The sequence below is a fragment of the Alosa sapidissima genome, chromosome 13, assembly GCF_018492685.1.
Source record: "Alosa sapidissima isolate fAloSap1 chromosome 13, fAloSap1.pri, whole genome shotgun sequence".
Lineage (NCBI taxonomy): Eukaryota > Metazoa > Chordata > Actinopteri > Clupeiformes > Clupeidae > Alosa > Alosa sapidissima.
The window spans coordinates 31,239,092-31,256,256 of NC_055969.1; the positions used below are offsets into that span (position 1 = coordinate 31,239,092).

General features: G+C 40.5%; 1 protein-coding gene across 3 annotated transcripts; it reads left to right on the plus strand.

The window, feature by feature from the left end:
* The first annotated feature begins 3,444 nt into the window (after positions 1-3,444).
* On the plus strand, positions 3,445-13,218 carry lhx2a (LIM homeobox 2a). Of its 3 annotated transcripts, XM_042060557.1 has the most exons (6): positions 3,445-4,956; positions 5,254-5,404; positions 6,580-6,782; positions 7,260-7,639; positions 10,226-10,431; positions 11,099-13,218. In XM_042060557.1, the coding sequence occupies exons 2-6, from the start codon at positions 5,285-5,287 to the stop codon at positions 11,387-11,389; spliced, it is 1,200 nt and encodes a 399-aa protein (XP_041916491.1). In that variant the 5' UTR covers positions 3,445-4,956; positions 5,254-5,284; the 3' UTR covers positions 11,390-13,218. The 3 variants fall into 3 exon arrangements, with proteins under 3 accessions (XP_041916491.1, XP_041916489.1, XP_041916490.1); XM_042060555.1 differs by lacking the exon at positions 3,445-4,956 and having other exon boundaries at positions 5,234-5,404; XM_042060556.1 differs by lacking the exon at positions 3,445-4,956 and having other exon boundaries at positions 5,234-5,404; positions 7,263-7,639.
* Positions 13,219-17,165: the final 3,947 nt, after the last annotated feature.

The following is a 17,165-nucleotide window of genomic DNA, read 5'->3' on the forward strand; positions in this document are numbered from 1 at the left end:
TAAATACTACCTAACTGAGCTGCACAATATCATATTTCATACACGCGAGCGGGGAGCTCCCAACTCAATGTTTAATGCATGAGCTAACATTATGCCAGACAGCGGACGTAGATGATAAATATGCATTTATTCAATTAAGGGTACACGAGTTTTTATTTGCATACGGATTTGGAAGTTAAGCCCAGTCTTGTTTATGCTGTGAAAAGGCTTTTCTATGTTCATTTCAATAGTTTGTTCTTCCTATGTAACTTTAGGGAAATAGTTGTTAGAACATAGCCTGGTTCTAGGCTAGGCATATAGTTTATCAAGTAGTTTACTCATTGAAAAACATTTGTTGGTAAAGTATCAAATTATCTAGTGTTTTATCTTACAATCAGTTCGCAGGTAGGGGTTTAATTTGTTGCATTGTGGGAGCTCTGCGCCTTTCTTTCTTAACTTCTCACTCAGTTTTACCTCCATAAAAGTCAACCTTAACCATAGAAAAATTAAAACCATCATAGACCAAGAAGGACAAACGCATACATTTAGTCCGCATTACTCCAAGACCCCAATTAAGTTGCTCAAAGAGATCACAATGTCACATTACGCATACCATTATTCCCACACCCCTGGGCAAAATTGTCTGTGACATTACACAATCAATCACAATGACCTCTCATAAAATTAAGTGCAATATTTGAAAGCAACAACATCCAACACCCGTAAGTTTGAGAATACACGCTGTGATCTTTGGCAACCGCTTCGCGTTCAGCAGCCAGCTTTTCAAAGCACTGTCGATCCAAATGAGAGTGGGAACCGCTGGTCTCCCTAATAGCTGTCCGATGCCAACCTTGTGCATGCCAAAGTGCATCAGCTCGAAAATGAATGTAGCCTATAGCAGATTTAAAGGCCGGTGACTGAATAGATACCCATACTGAATTAATGTCGAGTCAGACCTCGAACTGAGGGTTATTTAATCAAGACGCGCGAGTTGCATTAGCTGAAAATATAGCAAGCCTCTGGTTGATATTCTCCTGGACCATCAACAAAGCTACAGCATGTTACGTATGCATTTGTCAATGAATGAGTGTACCTATTGCATGCAAATATATTGACCTAACCAATAAATCCCAGCGGTCCTCACACAGCGTGACTTAGACTGCCAATAGAGAATTGTGTGGCGTCAATTTTCTTTAGAAACTAAACTGGGCTTTTATTTTATTTATACAACCATTGTGTGTAGACTAATTTGCACCATGTCACTGTATATTCATACAAACAAATTGACCCCCCCTAATGGAAGTAGGGCCTACATTCTGAGACTATTTGAGTATAGTCATGGTAAATGATAATGTTATTTCAATAGAATGAGCTATATACAAGCACTGCAGGAGTCGCAGTGTTTTATTATGACAACTATACCTAATTTAAGGTCCAGGGTCGGTAAAAGTGAAACAAAACGGCTAATCACATTAAAAAATGATAATTACCCCTAGTTTCAGTGGGGCAAATAAAATGACCTAATTCCACTCAGGGATAAACTGCTTTACATCAAATCATGCTCTGACAAACGAGATTGGAATATGCAAATATGGTTGACACAATTCGAATGATATTGTTTGACAACGACATGTCGCATTTAGGCGACAATAGACTTATTTGTATCTGTTTAATAAAACCATAAATTTGACATCAAGTGGATCTTAGATGTGCGTCTAATCAAAAGTGCATTGACTTTTTCTGAGTGCAAATGGCCATAGTGTTTACAAACAATACTTTTTTGTCAGTTTCTAAGTTACAAAAATATGTAGTCTTTTGAAAAAGAAAAATGACAATCCATTAATAGAAAAAATATCAATTAATACAATAACACCCTAATTCCTTTGGGGATATTTACACAGTTGAGTATTGAGTAATGCGCGTGTGTTTGTTCTGTGCGCCTTTCTGAATATCACGCTGGCCATCCCCATGGTGCATTGTAGGCTACCATGGCTGCAGCGCAGCAGCAGGCTTCGACTTCCAAAGCCACTCATTCGCCTCATGAGTCGGGGTTGTCTATTGCAACACTGTGAAGGAAAACCCTGGTATACACACACTGGCATGGGTATCAAGACAGATTATGTTTCAATACATTTGCGCCCTGACAGGAGGCTTGGGCAACACAAAGTAAATGTCCAGTAATGACAATTAGTGTAATTAGGAAGAATAAAACCTTGTAAAGATGGCAGTAGGTCTAAGCAAAATTATATTGCCCATATATGGCCTAAATTACTTGACTAAACAACAGCAACAACAACACACTACTTGTTCACCAAGAACAAGAGATGACACAAAATAAAAATAACAACAACAACACTACTACTATGACTACTACTACTGATAATAATAACAACAATAACTACAATAGTAATATTTCATTAATTGTTTATGGTTATTATTAGTATTAATAATAATAGTATTTACATGACTTGTTTTTGTTGTTATTTAAACAGATAAACAAATGTGAAACAAAGTGTTCACTGTGTGTGTCTCTGTGTATGTGTGTGTGTGTGTGTGTGTGTGTGTGTATGTGTGCGCGCGTGTGTGAGTGTATGTGCCAAAATGTGCACACCACGTGTGTGTGTGTGTGTGTGTGTGTGTGTGTGTGTGTAAGAGAGAGAGAGAGAGAAAGAGAGAGAGAACGAGAGAATATAAGCTTTGTCAAAATAAATAGTAGGCCCTCCAAAACATTGGCTTCATCCTCATTATTAAAAATGTTGGAAACGCATTATATCAGACCTAAAATAGCTTGTGTGTTTTTGATAAATGAAGAGACTCAGTGGCAGAAATGTGCATTTCCACGCTCAATAGCCGTTAATTACATGGATTAATCAAGCGGTGCTGTGCGCGGCCCCGTGCTGGTGCTTATGTCGACCGACAGGAGATCTGAGTCCCCCGCGGCCGGTAGCCTTGTTTTTCTTTGTCGGAGTTTAGTCACGGGTGTTGAGATGGAGCTGGTCCCGCATTGTGTGTCCAATCTGCCCGTCGGGGCTTCGGAACAGATGGTGCAGGAGGGGATGACGTAGCTAAAAGGTGAGTGAGGTGACGGAAGACCTGTGATTTGTTCACCTGTCACGTCCCTTACCTGCCACTTTCCATGTGTTAGGGTTGGGTTTCCCAGCGCTGATAACCCGTTGAAAATAACGGCTGCATTAATTCTGCTCACACAAGTTTCTTCAAACAATTCTTCAAGCGTAGGGAGTGCAAGGGCAAACCAACGCATGTTCCATTTGGAGATGGACTACACAGTGGAGAGAAAGGCATTACCCCATTTTCCATAGGAAATCTTACCAAAGTAACAGACCGTTTTGATGGATGAAAAGCATGCTTTTGTTTTTTCATCTTGTCTGCGATTACCTTCAAATGTCTTGCTCCTGGATGTGATTCAACACACTGATTATTTTTGTCTCTGTGTATAATCGGAAATTGTCTTCTGTGCGCTTCATTAAACGAAAGGCATGTGCAGGCCCCCTGCGATTAGTTGGTGGCATTTTAGAGAAGCATAAAATTATCCACTACTAGTTTAATTCCATTATAGCTTTGTTTAAGAAGGTATCCGTGGACTATTTTGCTATCACTCTGCGCTGAAGGAGACGGAAGATTCTTAGATTCTGGTGCTTATGTTGTAAGACTAGGGTTAGTAAGATTGGTGGCAGGCATCCATGCCTCCATGCTGTGGAAGGTCTTTGTGGCAAGATGAGGCGTTCATTAAAGAACTATAACGCAGCTCTAGCTCACAAAGCACAAGGCATCACTCTGAAAAGATCGATTTATCTAACAATGCTTTTGGAAATCCACCAAAGGAATCGTATGTATGCGCACGTAGGCTACTCTGCATGGTAAATAATCACATACATAGCTTCCAGCTGATTAGATGAATATGCCAACAACAATACGAAGTGGCCAGGTATTTTTAAAAAATGTGTTTTTACTGTAAACCTAATATGACTGACATTGTAGGAAACACATACCATGCACCAAATGTTTTAATTAAATTAGACAATGTAACTGTCAAGCACATAAAGCATCTCATTTTTGATACATGGAAAAACGCACACATATCAATCATAATAATAATCACAAAGGATATCAATAACATTTGAATACTGTGATAAGTGCAAAAGGTATACATCTATCCACTTCAGAGCCATATAAATTATTTAGCCTAAAATTAAAACAGTTTTATAAGATAAGAAAAGCAAGACACTAGTATTGAGCTTACAACGCAGGAGTGAGCTTTAAATCGTTAAACTCTGGACACAATGCCATTATAAGAACTTGGGTGACGTTGAGTTAACCAATGAACGAGTAAAAAGGGGGTGTGACGTATGACTCCCCGTAGAAAAGGCGCGGAATGTAGCTGAGGTAGGGAGAAGGTGGGACTGCTGCGGACCCAGGAAGGTACTACAGGGAGTACTGACGAGGATTTGTTTTCAGAAGGAGCCAATAGTCCGCTACCTTCGCAAAAACGGAAGGAAAAGCCGGTGGTAAACTACAAGCTGAGGATACCATCAGCTCTCTCAAAATTACTGGGGGACAGAGACGGCATACACCCTCGGATGCATACAGTCTGATATTCAAAACCCTCCAGCAAACTCAGTGAGCACGGTCTTGCATCAGCATCAGCAAGCATTGCATCTTCAAGTGTCTCGGCGGTGTGTTTTTCCTGCAACCAAGGAGCATCTTTTGCGCTTCAGTCTTGGCACTGGTGCCATTATTTAACATTTCTTTCTGTATGTTGTCATCAGGAGTACAGTAACCAATATCAGACGTTTTTGGCTTCCAGCACTCTTGTCTACTTTCTTAGCTGTGTTGTGCTGACAACACTGGAGTGAGAAAAGCTTTATGAATTCTTAATGATATTGTTGTAAACGGCAAATTAAGGAGGATACTTTGGGACTGGACACAGAGGATCCGACCGGCGATCCTTCTCAGTGGGTATGTTACGCATGAAATCTTGTAGGACTGTATTGTTGTGAGAACATGCAAAATAAGGAGAACGTTATATTTCCCGAGATACATGATTAGCATATGTCACTTATTAGACAATTATGATAATATTGGTGGTGAATGAATTCTAAAGTTTAAGTTCAGGCGTGTACTTCGGTTGCCTAGAGCATAAGTAAAGGCCGGTGGGCCTGTATTTTTTTTGTAAGAAACTGAGCTCCTGAAAAAAGCCAGTTCAAGAAACTTTCAATACATTGGCTTTAGTTTTATGAAAGTTTTCGCTTTTAGATCTGAGGAAACCACGTGTTCTTCCACAACGATGCTCTTCCACGGCCTCCCCGGAGGCGAGATGCAAGGAGTTATCGATGAAATGGACCGGAGAGGCAAGGGAGACTCTGCCACAATCAGCTCGGCCATCGATATGGGCGAAACCGAAGCGGTAAGCTTAAATTGGAACTATGTCACTGAAAGATATTATGAGTTCACTATTTTCGTAACTCTCTAAGTAGGCTCGTATCGCTCAGTTTGTAGAGTAGCATCTTGCTCACCTACTCTAAACATTTGTTTGAACCACACCCTCATCAATTAAATACTGTAGCCTAACTGTCAACCTTATTTATGCATCGTGTAGCCTTTAATACATTTAGCCTACCAATGGTGTAACCAACATTTTTTGCCTAGTGTTAATTTGAACAATATGGCCTGTCATTCAAGGTTTAATAGCTAGGAGGATAGCAGGCCTTCAAGAATAGTGGACATATCATTGGACCAAAACAAAAAAAGCAGTCTGTATTTTGGGATTTTTTTTTGTCTCAGGCCAGCTGAAATTTGAATATTTGTATATTCCTTAAACATTGATTAAATGTCCAAGATTTTAAGTTAAATTATTTTATTTTTAAAAAAATATTACGATAATATTGTCTCTGGCCAAAATAAAATGTTAATACAAGTTAACACATTTTCGAGTAGACCCAATGTCGGCTAGATATTAAAGCTTTTTTTTTTTTGGAACTAAATAAACATACAATTAACATTACTGGATGCACTAATTACACTGATTTTATGAAATGGGTTGTATGAGCCTTTTTAAATATATCAAATGAATTCCATTTAACGTGTGTGTGTGCAGCTTTATGCAATATAAATATTCACCTCAAATGCTTCAAAATATACATTATACTCCTAACATTCTGTTTCTCTGTACAGTGTAACTGTTTGTGCTGTGTAGAGCTACATGTACTAGGCTAGGCCTAACTTTAGCACCTATAGCGTTTATTATGATTTGATGAGAAACACATCGCCAAATGTATATATAAGTAATCAAGAAGTAACATTGACACCAGTATTTTTTATGTTGTTCAAAATTAAGTTTAAGATCTTCGACTGATGTAAAAAAAATAATCCACTGAAAATCCACTTCAGTTTAGGACAAAGCACTCGAGATGCATGCCCCTCCAGTAGGCTACACTATGGCTATAGTTCGACCTTGGCCTTCTTTGAGTTCTAGGCTAGGCGATGAATTAAATACGATTAACCTACAGTCTACGTTCTAATTTGTTTATAGTTGATATAAATGTTGAGTTCACATCGAACATTCTCCTTGTTGCTTTGCAGAGCTTAACGTCCATCAACAGCGAGCGAGTGGCCTTGTGTGCCGGCTGCGGAGGGAAAATTTCCGACCGCTACTACCTGCTGGCGGTGGATAAACAGTGGCATATGCGATGCCTCAAATGTTGCGAATGTAAGCTCAACCTGGAGTCCGAGCTTACCTGCTTCAGCAAAGATGGCAGCATATACTGCAAAGAAGATTATTACAGGTAACCATAGATTTGCATTGGTAATATCAGCAGAATCATGATTTCAGTCCTTTGTCATATTAAAAATGATATTATGATATTTAGAGTAGCCTAGCCTACATGCAATTAAGATGTTTAATTCTGGATAGGTTACATTAAATATACAGTGGTACAAGCAGCACACATAGAAAGAACATTTATTCGGCTTCCAGCTGAGTAGGCATGCATTTATCTTAGTACAGAAGAATAAAGTAGCACACGAAACTATAATTACCTAGTGGGCTAAAGCATAGGCATGAGGCCATCTTGGTTTTAATTAGTCTGTCTAGTTCATGTAAGTCCATTACATTGCATGAAACACATACAATTAGTCCCAGTAGGTGAAAGGGATTCTATTTTAAACATAAATGTAACTTTTCCTACACCATAGACTATATTTTATTTTGATCAGGTTATTTGGTTAGTTATAGTTGTATTAATTCGGTGTGTTTTTCTAAGCAGGAGATTTTCCGTGCAGAGATGTGCCCGGTGCCACCTTGGGATATCGGCATCAGAGATGGTAATGCGGGCAAGAGACTTGGTCTATCACCTGAACTGTTTCACTTGCACCACATGCAACAAAATGCTCACAACTGGAGACCATTTCGGAATGCGTGACAGCTTGGTGTACTGTCGTCTACACTTCGAGACATTAATACAAGGGGAATATCAGGCGCATTTCAATCACACGGACGTATCCACGGTCAAGGGACTCGGCGGAGGCACTGCGAACTCTCTGGGACTTCCTTATTACAATGGAGTGGCAACAGTTCAGAAAGGGAGACCTCGGAAACGGAAAAGTCCCGGGCCCGGAGCAGAGCTAGCGGCATACAATGCAGGTAACGCATTACTTGATGATATAATTTATTTTGCACATGTCTTATTTATGTTTCCAAATATTACCAAAAACACTTCAGCAGCTAAATGTCCAAGATACAAGCGATCTCAGAAAAAATGTGGTTTTGGTTTAACGACCAGCTTGCAGTGTGATTGAATAAGCACAATAATAGGCTATAGCCTGCTGTGGACGTAGGCTTAAAATGTATGAATGTAATGTCTAAGTGCACATCAATCCTCCACTACGTAAATAATAATAATAATAATAATAATAATAATAATAATAGTAAAAACACAAATGCACCTCGGCCTAGGTCGGGAAACTTAAAAAAAAAATAAAGATTTAGCGTAGGCGCTTGACAAAGGTATTTGACCATTTTTAGTGACATGCTGCTTGCCATTGAATGTGGTTCATGCATAATTGCTGTCACAAATATAGTTTAATGACGTTACGTCATCAGTTTGGTGCAAGTTAGGTGGGGCAGTGAAAACATCAGCGTGTTTATGGCTTTGGAGGCAGACCATGCCATAAGACTTGTATACGACGGAACTTTTCTCGTCTAGCATAGCTTTGCTCCCAAACTGACAAGATGCGTCTTTTGGAAATTAAATTCTAGAAAGTCAAATTAGAAATCTTTGCGTTAGTTTAGTTATTGCGCATGGTATAGGCCTAATATAGCATAGCATAGGCTATTGTTTATCGCGAGTTTGACTGGCTTAATTATGGCCTCTCTTTTTTTTTCTGTTTTGTATGATTTCATTCCATTCATGATTTTCCTGTGCAATTATTTCGTTTTATGTATGAGAGGCCTTATCGAAATAATCGTAAATCGCCATTATTTGTGGAAAGTAAGTGTATACGTGAGTTTAGTAGCCTAAGCTCAATAACACGGCACATTTTAACAAAACAAACACACTTCTAAAGTAAAGATTGCGGGAGAATGAAGTCGAAGTCGAAACGTAGAAAAATGGGTCATTGGATGTCACAACTTTGATGTAGAGACGCAGTTAAAGTTGCCTCTGGATCCCACCCGCTCCTTACCCATGTCCACTTGTTGAATTGCAGTTTTTGGGTCAGTAAATCAGTGTCGGAAATCTTGTAGGCCTACAACATGGCGGCACCTGTAGGCCTACATATTGTCGTCCCCATTCAAAAAGGAATGGAGCGACAGGGTCAGCTTTATTTACATGCATTTTATCGTTTATTATTATCATCCAATTACAACAACAGCATTGGGGAAAAACTATAACAGAAATAAGTTAAATTATATTGCATAAAATGTCAAAACAAGAAATCAAACAAACTAGTCACTAGAGAGAAATGTCGAGGTTTGCTAGCGTCATCACTATTAATTTGTTTATCTGAAGTGATTGCGACATTGTTTTATCCACATATGCCTGGAATTCTCTGTACTTCCATTCTGCTGGATCAAATGTCATCAGATAGAAAACTGTTATCATTTGTAGATTTGTACACTATTTTGGCTTAATAGCCTAAATCACAAAGGTTCACCGGCAATATTTAAAGCTTCATCTTTTCTTAAGGCGCTTTGAATGACTGCCCATAGAACCAGTAGGCCTACATTTTTCTGACTGAATATGCACACAATATATCACTAGATTCTAGATTTTCTTTCTTTCTTTCTTTCTTTCTTTCTTGTTTTCTTTCTTTTCATTCAGAACTCTACCGCCACCTGAGGGCGTTTGTTGACGAGAACAATTCACAAAATAAAATTTAATTCAGGCCTAGGCCTACTGTCCCGTCAACTAATAATAATTTCTTGGCGTTTCCACTCACGTTTTTGTTTTCGATTTCTTTGTCACATTTTCTATACAACATTCTACACAATATTAGATATTCAGCTCTTTCATTAAACAAATGGATTTTGCCATAAGGCAATCCCGATTACATTGTCCCATTAATGCAAGGCCAGGTGTGTTTAGGCCTACTTTATTTCCATTAGAATGTCACATCTATTGTTTTGATAGATGCATGTTTTGGAGTGAAATAGGCCTATCTCTAATACAATAATCTTAATAATAATGATAATAATCTTGTTGACAATATGCTGTGTCATGATGTTTTTAGTTGTTGTTAAAGGTCAGCAGTTGTCATAATATAGTAGAAAATGAATTATGGAGATACAAAGGTCAGTTAAGTTTTACATGGTCAAATTCTCTGTTTGAAAATCTATTTTTTGATTTAAAAATATATATAGGCCTATATATGGATTTCATTATCTATGTTTCATTTTTTGTTTGGCAGTCTTTTAGCTTTCTATACAGAAGGTAATTGCAGGTCTAAAATCTGCCATGGGTTTCACCTTCAAATTCCCTTTCTCTGTTTTACCTCAACAGACATTACAAAATGCAGTTCAGGGTCATGAAAGTCCACATAATTTTTCAAACTTGTGATTAACAGTGTTCTTCCTGTCACAAACATTAAGGAAATAAATGAATCCTATAAATTAATGTATTTTGATTTGTAGACATCAAGCTACATAATTGACTCCACTCTCCTTCCCATTCACCATGTGTCTTCAGTATGAAAATATATGTTGTTAAAGTTGTCTTTCCTGCTCCCCCAGCACTGAGTTGCAATGAGAATGATGGGGACCACCTGGACCGCGACTCACATTACAGCTCGGGACAAAAGTCCAAACGCATGCGGACGTCCTTCAAACATCACCAGCTCCGAACCATGAAGTCTTACTTTGCCATCAACCACAATCCAGATGCCAAGGACCTTAAACAGCTTGCCCAGAAGACAGGTCTCACGAAACGGGTGTTACAGGTGAGATGAATGTGCTAACTAACTCAGTATACTTACATAATATGTGGTACAGTTGCATTTTGTTCTTGTCTGTGTGAACCTCAATAGCACATGCATGAGAGGTATTTTACTAGTAGCAGTAGAGGATTTTTATTTAAAAGGGAACATTTTACTATGTGGTCTTTGAATGTTTTGCCATATGGGATTTGCCTAAATTTCCATTCCTTGTGGCATTTATTTTGTGCTCATGATTCTGAAAACATACTGCATATTATGTTGTATGAGTGTTTGTGGTGATGAGTATGTCTGAAAAAATCCATAGAATTGTTTGGATATGAAGATTTGCCAGTCACCACAATGCACAATCCTTTTTTAGATAAACTGAAAAAGATTACGCCCAGTTCAGTTTGATGTCATGTTTCGGCCTTATATTTATATTTGCAATATGGTCAAGCAGGAGCAAATTGTTGTCTAGAACCTTTTAAAAGCCCTTATTTCAGACCAATGAAAATGTAGACAAAGGGCTTATGAAATAATACATTTTCCTATTTACAGTATAAATCTTACCAAGGCTTTCAATGCCAAGCCACAGTTTCTCTGTAATGTTTGTCTTATCCACTCATTGTTGAAATTTCTTTCTGCCTGTCTGCAACAAACTCACTCATTTTCTTTCTTACATTGTCTCCAGGTGTGGTTTCAGAACGCACGTGCCAAGTTCAGGCGGAATCTGCTCCGCCAGGAGAGCACAGGGCTGGACAAGGTGTCGGACGGCTCCACCCTGCCGGGCGGCTCGCCCTCGGGTCCTCCATCGGAGCTGTCCAACGCCTCCATGAGCCCCTCCAGCACGCCCTCGGCCCTCACCGACCTCACCAGCCCCTCCATGCCCAACGTCAACCCCGTCCTGACGGCCGTGCCCGGGGGCCTGGACCCCCACGACTCTATGAGCCCGTCCCAGACCACCCTCACCAGCCTCTTCTGATGGCGCCCAGAGGGGGATTATAGGAACTTTACTCACTCTTTTTCTCGCCCTCCTCGGTGCCGCCACCGAGTGGACAGAAGCACTAGGGCGCCAGCGTACCTGCTGACGCTCTCTCCCCTTGAGCACTCTCACGGTAGCTCCCGGCTCGGAGTTCCTTTCACTCGGACAGCAGCTCGAGCCCGCATGGAGCAGTTGGTGTTGACTGTGGAGAAAGTCTTTTGGCTCTCATTTGTGTCAATGTTTCTGCCGTGTTTACAGTTCCTGATGACTAATCGCCCACACTGTCAAGACACATGCTCGTCTCTCCTTCTCTCCCTGTATGTGCTGGGAAAAAAGGTTCATGAGAGGAAAATGTCAACATGTCTGAAGTAGGGATGTAACATAAAAATTCCCTTGCCATCTGGAAGAATGAAGTGTGCCTTATCATTGCATCACATTGCAATTACTCTTAAACAGTCCCAACTATATTTGTGTGCTCCCTTCAAGAATACCTATGTTTGGTAGAGCCTTGGAGATTGCCCGAGACAGCCAGGGCCATGGATATCTGAAATAGACAAAGCAGGGGTAGAGATGTGGCAATGCCTGGCTCCTCTTCATTAACCCTAACGTTACTTAAAGCTGCCATAAGTGATATGTTCTTTAGCTAGCTTTTTGACACTGCAAGAGCTCACATACAGCTAAAACAGTGAGGAAAGATGTCTCTGGAAGTGGTTTTGTACCTGGTTTTTGTCCTGATCACCTACAAATGGCAATACAATTGGGATGTGTTGAACAGTCAGAAAACTTGATAAGACAGAGACATAAATACCTACTAATAATTTTACATGTGCATGTCACATTAAATTGTGGTCTGTCAGAAGCTAACAAGAACAGCTAACATTGCTTAAAGCAGCTTTAATAAACACAGTGGTTTAGAAAAAATTAGGTGTTTGTACGAAACAACAATGAGCAATTGCAGTGGTCCTTTATGTGATGAACATGAGCTGTAAAGCGCTGGTATGAAACTTTTGATGATGGCTGATATTGATAGTGAATGGATCAGTGAAGGGATTGATGGGTCAGTGAAACTATGAACTGTTGCTCTAACAGTGCGAAAACACTAGGGATTTGCCCAGCCACTTAAAAATAAAACAAAAAACCTTAAAACTTTTTGTTCTGATTCTGAAAATGTCTGGAAATGTTTTGTCATCACAATACCTCAGTGATGCATATGTCTTTTACTAGAAAAAAAAACTAGTGCTTTGTCAGTGACTATCTCCATCATTTGTGACCTCAAAAAAAATATACATGAAAAACATCCAACAAGTTACCTCAGTCTTGAACACTTCAGAGCATTAATTGCCGTTGTTCCAGCACTTTCTGTTTGTTGTCAGTTCTTGGAGTGTCCCCCCTGGAAACATGTGACTGACTATGGCTTTGCCATAACCTGCTTGGAATAGAAAAAAAGCAAATCAAATCACATCCAATTTATCTTGCACCCAAACTGAGAAAAAAATATAGATTTTTTGTTAGTTTTTACTCACTAACATATCTGCTGTTGTGAAGAGGGGGTCTAGTAAACAGTGGGACAAATCAGGGAAATGGTTCCAAATCCACAGTCTTTCACAGAGACGCTCAATGTGTATCCGATGCAGCCCATCGGACGTGCCAACGTTTTGACGCAGTGGAGAAGGAGCAGCGGATGGAGCTGACTCTTTTTCTATGGAGGAGGACAATATTTTGTCTTTTCTTTTGTGTGTACGGCGAGCTGCTTCTTTATTTTTCCTACAATGGCACTGTTTGTCCTCCCTGATCCTGTACAGTTGGCCTAGTTTTATGTTCTTCGACCTTTGTTTCTGTTCAAATATAAAAAAGGTGAATACAACAGAGTTGGCTTTGTTTTGGGGTTTTTTGTGTGAGAGACACACGCATGTGAAGAAAAACTCACATTCAGGCTACACACTCACTCTGACATTTTTTCTCTCTCTTTTTCTTTCTCTCTCACACACACACACACACATACGAAGACACAGATACATGAACACACACTGAGCAACTGGGCTTTTGGCCTAGCTTGACTCTTGGCAGGCAGCTGCATTCCTTCCTGTATTTCTGAGCAAAAAAATATGTTTAGTAGAACCAACTCTCCCTCACACACACACACACACACATCCTATTTCCATATCAGTTGTATCTCCCCATGTTTGTTAGAGACTCGGAGGGCAAATTGAAATGAAATACACCCAAGAATATTTTTTGACAGACTCACTAGACTAAGACTCAAAGACTAGACTTTACTAACACTCACATAAAATAATGTCTTTGTTTGAAGAGCATGTACATGCAGGGTGACTGTTTTTAATGGTTGGCGGCGTGCCTGAAAACCTCATTATAAAATTTGTGTTTGGTCGGAGAGAGCCTTCCCTGGTGAGCTTCAGCAATGTGTGTTCAATTTGGCACATGGCGCATGGCACCGGCGTCATCGAGGCTCAGCTGAGCCGAATTAAGATGGTCTCAAGAATGCTCTCTTAAACCTTATTGAAATAACTTTGGTGAAGTAAATGTAAATCAACGTTTTAACAGGCGCATTTTTCCCTCCTTTAATTGCCCTCCACCTCCTCTTTAAGTCTCAAGTCATTTTGGGTATTGAGCAATGTGATTGGCAGCAGTGAACAAATTTGCAGATACTCATTTGATAATTTTGTCTGTGATAAATTAATGACAGAATTTATTACCTGACAAAAGAATGGCCATTTACCAAGGGCTTACCATAATGTTGTAAACGTGAATAGAAACAGTAAATAATGATCGATCATAGCCATAAATAGTGATGTGTCCAAACATGCCTTCCCAACTAAGCCTGCTCATGAGTGTGTCTGTCAACTTGCGAGCTGTGTGAGGAGTTTATTGATATGTATGTTTTGATAATGAGAGACAGATGGTGTGAGAGCTGAAAGCCAGCTTTCATCACAGTGCTTGTTCCACCACGGCCCGTGTTAGAAGAACAAAAAAAAATCTAACTAGTTGATATTCAAACAGAAAATATGCATATGGATTCAGCATAATGTACAACACAGAAACACACACACACACACACACACACACACACACACACACACACACACATATGGAGATAGGAAACTGGCAGTGTGACAGAAGTATATTTCCTGTATGTGAAAGAGCTATGATACAGCACAGGGTATCTACAGCATGAAGACTGTGCACACTGTTAAGGTGAATCAGCATGTGCTGTAAACCTCTTCCAGAGCCTTGCGTGGACACACACTTGCCAACCTTCATTCTTTTAAAACTACACGGGATACAGTACCTGGCGGTTTTTTGTTCAACATCAACCATTAAACTATTCAGGCTGCGCTGTAGCTGTGATTATCATCAAGGAACCCCTGTCAAAATGGCTCAATCACTTTGTCAAACATCATTTGCTCTCATCTGAAGAAATGTTCAGTGCTCATCTGAAGAACTGCTCAGAATACATCAGGACTTTTTAAAACTCAATTTTTTTCACATATCCTGAGAAATACTTTGTGATGACATGTTGTCATCCAAGACACTAAGTCCGGCAAGGCAAACTGCCCTCAAGGCCAGAGTGAGATGCCAAAGCCCCTTGTCCTGGTTCATTCCTCCCTGACTATTTAACTGGGCTTGTGTCGGTGCCTGCCTCTTGTGTGTCATCTTTGGGCGGCAAGTTGCTATCACAGTCCTGCTAACTCTTATTAGTTGAACTCTCAAGCAGCCATCTAAATACCTCGCCTCGGGCCTGGGCGAGCTGCTGAACCAATCAGAGTGTTTTGCTCAACGCTCAAGAATCTCACCCCCTGAGGATTTCAAGGTACACAGCCTAACTGTCATCCGCCTGAGGTGGCACGATCAGAGCTCTGCACACACACACACACACACACACACACACACCATTGCCATCCCTTCAGGCCTGCCTTGCCTGTCTCCGCGTCTGTGTGTGTCTGTCACAGGGGATAGAGGCACTCCCCCTTGCCACCCCATCCCACCACATCCCATGCCAGCCTGGCTTTCAGGAAGGATCAAGGTCGAGTTGGTTAGGGGCAAATTCGCACCGCTCACATGTCTGTTTGCCACCCCGTGAATGGGATAATCACAGTGTGTGTGTGTGTGTGTGTGTGTGTGTGTGTGTGTGTGTGTGTGTGTGTCATGAGGGGGCTGGGTTCGGTGTCGAGAGGGGTGATGAGAGAAGGGTGCTCATTTTACAGGACACGGCTCCTCATTCACATCTCCTTCACAAGGCTAATGGGGGTGGGGGGGGGTGGGTGGCAGTCAAGGATCACTGCAGGGCATGTTTTTCTGTTGTGGCCCCCGAGTGCCCTGGATTTTACAGTAAGGGGCTGTGAACTCTATGTTGTTTTGCCGAGCCCTGCGTTGGGTTCAGAACCGTTATTTTTCCATAATAACCCACATAAACTGAGCATGTGTCAGAAATTCCATGGATGACCACTGAACCAAGACAGCTTCATCTGCAGTGGTTGTAAGTGTAAGCCACCCGAAAAGCCTCAGGCGGATGTCTGTCCGTGTCATAAATGCTGCATTGGATATCCCTTTGTTGTTTTCCTGGTTTTCCACTGTTCAGTCATCATTTGAGATGCCTTGTGGTGAGTTGGGGTCTGCATTGACTAGACTGAACAGGAAGTGATCACCGTGCTAGTGCTGGCTTTTGGAGCCCGTAGAAGTCATAGTGCCCAATGCTTTGGAACCGAACAGACAAGCTTTGTTTATTTAGCTTTGGAAATCCCCAATCAACACCAAAATGAATGTGGTCACACTGCCAGGCTTTACGAGGTGGTAATGGAGATTTGGAGGATGGTCTGCGTGTTAGTCATGGTCTCTGGTAATTTGTGTTCGGGTTTCACTCATGCAAACTCTTACATGGGAAAAATGGAACGGAACGAGAGGAGAGCGTCGAAAAAAAATGTCAGTCAGGGCCTTTCCGAATTTACAAAACAGCTCCATAATCAGATCTCTTTATGGTGTGTTAATGGATGGTTGTAGCTGCTTCAAATAAAGTTGTAGCTGAAAAACTGCCCTTCCATATGGGCCTTTGAATAGCATAAAAACATATCTGGGAGCTCCTCCATACCAGATCACACAAACCCTCAATTGAAATAAAAACTCAAGATATATGGTGATAATTAACGAGCAAGTTCTGTTTGGTTTGGATGGAGGATCTTAAGGCTTTGGTGCCATGATTGGCTCAAGGGTGAGGGAATAAGCTGTTTGCCACATCAAGCTAACTTCCTGGGGCCTGCACTAACTGTTAAACAATGGACATGGTCTCGCATAGTTTGCAGATGTGCTTTGGTCACAGTTAGCTAGTTAGTTATCTCTAGCTAATGATGCAGTTTGAATAAATGTGACAGCAGAGCCCATCTCCATCAAATATCAATATTTCAAATGACGATTTTCCACTTCCTCCTTTTTGTGAAAAGATTAAAGGATAAAGTCAACATATTTTTCAAAATGTTTAAAACTAACCGCCATTGCCAATTTGGTGGAAGCAGTTATCTATGTGTAAATGATGTAATATCTACAGTATGGGTCATAGCCCATTGGTTGCATGGTATAGGAAATAGTTGCATGCCCTGTGTTCCATGGATGTTGAATCTCTAGTGAGTATGGGTGCTAATCATCCTAATCGATAGATGTGTGAACAAGCTTTAATCTTACCCTGCATCCACATTAGTTACATTTGCATTTATTCATTTGGCATACGTGTTTATCCAAAGTGACTTACAGCAACAAAATAATATTT